At 46.7% G+C, this 7,500-nt stretch overlaps 2 protein-coding genes across 4 annotated transcripts in view; both read right to left on the reverse strand.

Moving 5' to 3' along the window:
- LOC306999227 (transcriptional repressor p66-alpha) overlaps positions 1-2,557 on the reverse strand; it is a 30,924-nt gene extending 28,367 nt beyond the window's left edge. The window contains exons 1-2 of one of the 3 annotated variants that reach the window (XM_079613754.1): positions 2,402-2,557; positions 2,110-2,300 (exon numbers count right to left, since the gene is read on the reverse strand). The gene's annotated coding sequence lies outside the window, so the exon portion shown is untranslated. Of the gene's footprint in view, positions 1-2,109; positions 2,378-2,401 lie in introns of those variants that run through there. The other 2 variants (XM_079613756.1, XM_079613755.1) reach the window with 2 other exon arrangements.
- Positions 2,558-4,353: 1,796 nt separating this feature from the next.
- Positions 4,354-7,500, reverse strand: part of mau2 (MAU2 sister chromatid cohesion factor) — a 21,302-nt gene continuing 18,155 nt past the window's right edge. The window contains exons 18-19 of the mRNA XM_079614405.1: positions 6,128-6,243; positions 4,354-5,164 (exon numbers count right to left, since the gene is read on the reverse strand). Coding sequence (XP_079470531.1) covers positions 5,090-5,164; positions 6,128-6,243 — 191 coding nt within the window. The 3' untranslated portion in view covers positions 4,354-5,089. The remainder of the gene's footprint in view (positions 5,165-6,127; positions 6,244-7,500) is intronic.

Below are 7,500 nucleotides of genomic sequence, written 5' to 3' on the forward strand. Positions count from 1 at the left end.
ATGTTTGTTTTATCTCGTTTAAGCTCAAACTAACCAAAGCAAAACCTTTAACGTTTTAATCATTCCATTAAACTGATTAACTCGCAGGCTATCATCACTAGACAAAGTCTAACTCTACATTACTTTTTTACAGTGTATGTCGGTAGCACTGTCTCCGGCGGGGCGTGTTGAGGGCGGGGCGTGTTGAGGGCGGGGCATGTTGGGGGCGGGGCATGTTGGAGGCGGGGCGTGTTGGAGGCGGGGCGTGTTGAGGGCGGGGCATGTTGGAGGCGGGGCGTGTTGGAGGCGGGGCGTGTTGAGGGCGGGGCATGTTGGAGGCGGGGCGTGTTGAGGGCGGGGCGTGTTGAGGGCGGGGCATGTTGGAGGCGGGGCGTGTTGGAGGCGGGGCTTGGGTAGACGATATTATCGGATATCGCGATATTTTTTAAGACGATTATCGATAAAATATTTTTTACATATCGCCCAGCCCTAGTGTGTGTGTGTGTGTGTGTGTGTGTGTGTGTGTGTGAGTGAGCTTCAGATGTCTGATCGTACACGTGTCCATCAGATGTTTCTCCACACACACACACACACACACACACACACACACACACACACACACACACACACACACACACACACACACACACACACACACACCATTGCTGCAGATGTCAGTGGTTTCCTGAACTGCTCTGTGACGAGAACTAAAGCCCGTCAAATCAGTGAGAACAAACACAACCACATCCGCTGTAGAGGAGTACCAGCACACACACACACACACACACACACACACACTCTCTCTCTCTCTCTCACACACACACACCGGCTCTAGTCTTATTTCTAAAGCTTTACCCCAGAGCAACAGATACATATTTCCTGAGGTCTGCTGTGTGTGAGCTTCTCTTCAGGATCGCTCTGTGAGCCGTTCTTCAAAAGATGATCTATAAAGCTTCAGGTTCCGAGAGTAATACAGTGACGTCACTCCAACTACACTACTGAAGATGCAATTAGCGGCTCGCAATTAATAACTTTTTTAGAGTAACTTACACAAACACTGTATGGTCCCACATTATATGAAAATATATTTAAAATAATCTGTACTGACATTTAAATGATTAATTTGACACAATGCACATCATACAGGCATGTGTTTACATATTTTTTTTTTAAATGCACGTAATTAATCTCTGTAATGACATTTATAATTATACTGTCGGTCGTCTAGAGTTCATGAAGATATTTAATAAAGTCACGTGACCTACAGCTGTCAACATGTACAGATGCATCAAAGTCAGACGCTAAACTTTGATGGTCTCATGTGACTGTCATAAACTCATAAACTCAAAACTCAAACTCTTATAGTTTCGGTGTGAGTGAATTAAAGTGCACAGGCGATGAGTTAGCGCGTTCCGCTTTAAGATGAGGAAGAGGAGGATGCGCGCGACCGGAGGAGGAAGAGCAGCCCGGGACTCTTATTGTGATGCAGTGAACAACAACACTTACGCAAACACTCGAACACCACAGAATCCTGAAATATGATCACAAACATCATAATAACGTCAATCATCTTCACATCTCCTCAGGATAACAGTCACACGCGCACGCGCGCGCGCGCCGCTTTCGAACACTTCAACGGTAATGTAATAAACGCTCCGCACCGAATCCCTCAAACACGGGAGACGGAGCCAGAAATCGGTCAATACTGTCGATCAGTTTCATAAACCTGAGAGGATTGTGACTCAAATAAAGCAGGACTTGACTGTGAACTCTCCTCAGACACGACAGAGTAAAGTTTACCTCAGATTTACCTCAGTTTAGCTTCGACTAACCCGGGTTTACCTCACTTTTACCTCAGTGATTTATGTCACATATAATGACGGAACGTTTTATATTATAAACTCCACATATCAGTGAACTCAAAACTTGAAACTGTTCGACACAACTTCAGCTTCAAAAGCGCAACATTGTGACTTAACGTTAGTAAGTTAGTTACTCGTGAGTTATGAACCGTGTGTGTGTGTGTGTGAGAGAGAGAGAGAGTGTGAAAGAGTGTGTGTGTGTGTGTGTGTGAGGAAGAGGAGCAGCTCGCGATCCTCCGAGCGCTTGAACTCTTTTCTCGTCACTCACCGGGTCTCGCTGGCGGTTACTCGGGCCGGTTCCTCCGGTAATTCACTCGGATAATCCCGGGAAACCCTCTTTCTCCGGTCGCTCGCGTCCTCCGGTGCCGGATTGTGCCGCTCGCTCGGTCACACACACACACACACACCGCGGCGTCACCGCACTGCGCATGCGCGCTGGAGCTCACCAGGGACCATCATCTTCCTCACACACACACACACACACACACACACACACACACACGCGAATTAACACAGGTGACCCGCAGCTCAGGTGAACCAGCTCATTACTAGAAGCTTACCATTATTAGTGATGATGATGAATCACTAATGTAAGTCTGGGAAAACAAGTAACACACACACACGAAAACTCTCTTATATGAGCTTCATCTTTGTCTGGTTCTAGCTCTGCATGATCAGGTGCATCATGGGATGCTTTTAGACACAACTAAAGTCACGTCAGCTGTATTTCTCAGCGCGTTATGATCAGATCAATAATCAGGAGAATATCGGAACCAGTGATCATCTCAGATAAAGTCAGTCATTTTAGGCAGATGGGGGCCAGCCTGTCCTCGGACAAACAGAAGCAACTCGACTGGTCTCCTCAGTGTGTCCGAGTAAGGGCAGCCCGAAGAGTCCCGTTAGGGGAAAGTTATGGAAAATACAAATATAGCATATTCATACGCGCGAATAGGGTCGATATTTGAACCTTTATCACCATTAAAATGACGGAGTTGATTACTTACAACAAGACAAAAAATATGTATTACAAGTTTTTTTTATTGTTTGTTAACATGGGCAAACGGTGCATAATTACGTATAATTTGCATAAATACCAGAACAGATCTAAACATTAGCCGGGTGGAAATGTCTTGTTGGCACATTTTTACCCTATTCGCGCGAGGGAATGAATATGCTATATTTGGGTTATTCTCGAAACTTTCTCCTAATGGGATCTTCGGGCTCCTCGTACTCGGGACATATTGAGGATTATCAGCTGAGTTTGTTGCTATTTGTCCGACCTTTTTTCCTAAAATGACTGGAATAATATGAGACACATTAACTCATCAGTAAAGCAGCTCTACAGAAGATCATAGAGTCGTTCAGTTCACATCAGTTCAGTGTCGACTCAGTTCAGTGTTCACTCAGTTCAGTGTCGACTCAGTTCAGTGTTCACTCAGTTCAGTGACGACTCAGTTCAGTGTTGACTCAGTTCAGTGTCGACTCAGTTCAGTGTTGACTCAGTTCAGTGTTGACTCAGTTCAGTGTCGACTCAGTTCAGTGTTGACTCAGTTCAGTGTCGACTCAGTTCAGTGTTGACTCAGTTCAGTGTTGACTCAGTTCAGTGTCGACTCAGTTCAGTGTCGACTCAGTTCAGTGTTTACTCAGTTCAGTGTCGACTCAGTTCAGTGTTTACTCAGTTCAGTGTTGACTCAGTTCAGTGTCGACTCAGTTCAGTGTCGACTCAGTTCAGTGTCGACTCAGTTCAGTGTCGACTCAGTTCAGTGTTTACTCAGTTCAGTGTTGACTCAGTTCAGTGTCGACTCAGTTCAGTGTCGACTCAGTTCAGTGTCGACTCAGTTCAGTGTTTACTCAGTTCAGTGTTGACTCAGTTCAGTGTTGACTCAGTTCAGTGTTCACTCAGTTCAGTGTCGACTCAGTTCAGTGTCGACTCAGTTCAGTGTCGACTCAGTTCAGTGTCGACTCAGTTCAGTGTTGACTCAGTTCAGTGTCGACTCAGTTCAGTGTCGACTCAGTTCAGTGTCGACTCAGTTCAGTGTTGACTCAGTTCAGTGTTGACTCAGTTCAGTGTCGACTCAGTTCAGTGTTTACTCAGTTCAGTGTTGACTCAGTTCAGTGTTGACTCAGTTCAGTGTCGACTCAGTTCAGTGTCGACTCAGTTCAGTCTTCATCTGGAGTGTTTCTCTGTTGAGGTGAAGCTGTTCTCTCTCCTCCTGATCTTCATCTTCTTCTTCATCATCATCACGACTCTTCCAGCTCCGCTCACGGTTCAGCAGGAAGTATCATGTGTCTCGATGCCCGATACCCAGCATGCTTCATGAGCATTAGTCTGTTTACTAATGTGTGTGAGAGATTAGAGATAGAGCAGGTCATGTGATCAGTCCAGTGACGCTGATCTCCCACACACACACACACACACACACACACACACACACACACACACACACACACACACACACACACACACACACACACACACACACACACACACACACAAGGAGTAAATCACACTGACAGTTTCTACACTTCTCCAAGTTTATTTAAAAAAGCTGATGATTTAAAGCAGACACACAGAAATAATGAGTTTAAAAATACAGTTGTTATAAAGAGCGTCGATCATGAGCCTCTAGCCTACAGAACCAGCTTTATACAGCAGACGATCAGATTATAATATCGGGACATGTGGTATATAAATATTCAAACTTTACAAAATTTAATAAATGTATTTGTTAAAACTACAGATGAAAAGAGGAGAAAACGTTTAAAAGAAAAGACTTGTTTGTACAATAAAAGATGAGACGTGCAGGTACAAAACAAAAGCCTTCTGCGCTGGAAATGAGTGTGTGTGTGTGTGAGTGAGAGAGTGTGTGTGTGTGTGATCATGTAGTAATATGACAGCATGTAAAGGTCAGTAAGTGAGCGCCGTTCACATCAAACACTCAATAAAAAGATTCCAAAGCAAACGATTCAGAGTCTGATTCAGTGAGTCCGGCTCTTCTGCAAACCACCGCTGGACGTCTCTCACACACACACACACACACACACACGCACGCGGATCTGTGAGCGGATCTTTCAGCACAAACACACGCCCGGCGTCCTCGTCCACAAACACTCGTGAACCGAGAGCAAAATCAATAAGTTAAAATCTGAATAATACAGGAGAGAGAGAGAGAGAGAGAGAGATCTGCAGGTCAAAGGCAGCGGGTGTCGCTCGTCCCCCGTCACAGTGTGTGTGTGTGTGTGTGTGTTTAGAGCAGGCTCGCCAGGCTTGTTGTGGGACCGTTCTGAGCTTGAATCTGCACCGGAGGAGGGCCGTCCGTCCACTGAAACACACACACACACACACACACACACACACACACACACACACACACACACACACACACACACACACACACACACACACACACACAACAAGGTCAATCACAGTTTAGATCACATTCAGATTAAAATACAAATACAATCTTGAGATATTACTCAGATGAAATGTGAAAGCTTAGACATGAGTGTGTGTGTGTGTGTGTGTGTGTGTGTGTTAGAGGATGGATACCCGACCCGAGCCCGACGGGACCCGCCGGTACCCGACGGGCCGGGTCGGGTTCGGACAGATATTTAGAAATGATGTTCGGGTTCGGGTCGGGCTCGGTCACATCAGCGCGATAAGGCATTGAACATTTTAAATTTAAAACAGCTTATGTAGGTAGCCGATGTGCCTGATGCTTTCACTTGATGCAAACGTTCGTTTTTGTGATTAAAATACATGTAAAATATTACCATCTGTCTTCCTGTGTGCGGACATTTGTTTATGTAGCCGTGACAACGAAACGCGTGCATAATGTGCGCGCGCCAGGTGTTGAGAGCGCTTGTTGCTCCGCGCGCTGATGCGCTTGTCCTGTTGACATTTCCGATTGCCTTCCTACAGTTGCTTAATAAAAGCGGGCTTTCCACACAAACAAACGTACAATTGTCATTAGTATGAGAAAAAAATGGGATTTTAACTGTCGGGCTCGGGTCGGGCTCGAACATAAATATCTTGATGCCTGTCGGGCTCGGGTCGGGTTCGGTTACTGCTCTGTCGGACGCGGGCCGGGCTCGGACTGAAAAATTCGGCCCGATCCGCACTCTAGTGTGTGTGTGTGTGTGTGTGTGTGTGTGAGTGAGTGAGTGGTACGCTGATCAGGTTGTGTTCAGGAAGGCTGCAGGCTGTGATGTTATGTGTGTGTGTGAGAGTGAGAGTGAGTGAGAGTGTGTGTGAGTGTGTGTGAGAGAGTGTGTGTGTGGCGTACGCTGATCAGGTTGTGTTCAGGAAGGCTGCAGGCTGCGATGTGATCCTGCAGGAGCTGCTGGGAGATCTGAGCAGCTTCATGAGCATCCATAGAGTTTCCACACGCCTTATTCAGATCTGAGAGAGAGAGAGGAGAGATCAGAGCTACACACACACACACACACTCTCTCCCACTACCACACTAAGTTAACCTAACACACTCTCACACACTCACACTCACTCTCACTCTCACACTCACTCTCACACTCACTCTCACTCTCACACTCACTCTCACACTCACACTCACTCTCACACTCACTCTCACACTCACTCTCACACTCACTCTCACTCTCACACTCACTCTCACACTCACACTCACTCTCACACTCACTCTCACACTCACTCTCACTCACACTCACACTCACTCTCACTCTCACACTCACTCTCACACTCACTCTCACACTCACTCTCACTCTCACACTCACTCTCACACTCACACTCACACTCACTCTCACACTCACTCTCACACTCACTCTCACTCTCACACTCACTCTCACACTCACACTCACTCTCACACTCACTCTCACACTCACTCTCACACTCACTCACACTCACTCTCACTCTCACACTCACTCTCACACTCACTCTCACACTCACTCTCACTCTCACACTCACACTCACACTCACTCTCACACTCACACTCACACTCACTCTCACACTCACACTCACTCTCACACTCACTCTCACACTCACTCTCACTCTCACACTCACTCTCACACTCACACTCACACTCACTCTCTCTCACACTCACTCTCACTCTCACTCTCACTCTCACACTCACTCTCACACTCACACTCACTCTCACACTCACTCTCACACTCACTCTCACACTCACTCACACTCACACTCACACTCACTCTCACACTCACTCTCACACTCACTCTCACACTCACTCTCACTCTCACACTCACACTCACTCTCACACTCACACTCACACTCACTCTCACACTCACACTCACTCTCACTCTCACACTCACACTCACTCACTCTCACACTCACTCTCACACTCACTCTCACTCTCACACACACTCTCACACACACTCTCACACTCACTCTCACACACACTCTCACACACACTCTCACACACACTCTCACACACACTCTCACACACACTCTCACACACACTCTCACACACACTCTCACACACACACTCACTCTCACTCTCACTCTCACTCTCACACTCACTCTCACTCTCACACTCACTCTCACACTCACTCTCACTCTCACTCTCACACTCACTCTCACACACACTCTCACACACACTCTCACACACACTCTCACACACACTCTCACACACACTCTCACACACACACTCTCACACACACTCTCACACTT

Source organism: Phoxinus phoxinus (genome assembly GCF_949152265.1).
Source record: "Phoxinus phoxinus genome assembly, chromosome: 5".
Taxonomy (NCBI): Eukaryota; Metazoa; Chordata; class Actinopteri; order Cypriniformes; family Leuciscidae; genus Phoxinus; species Phoxinus phoxinus.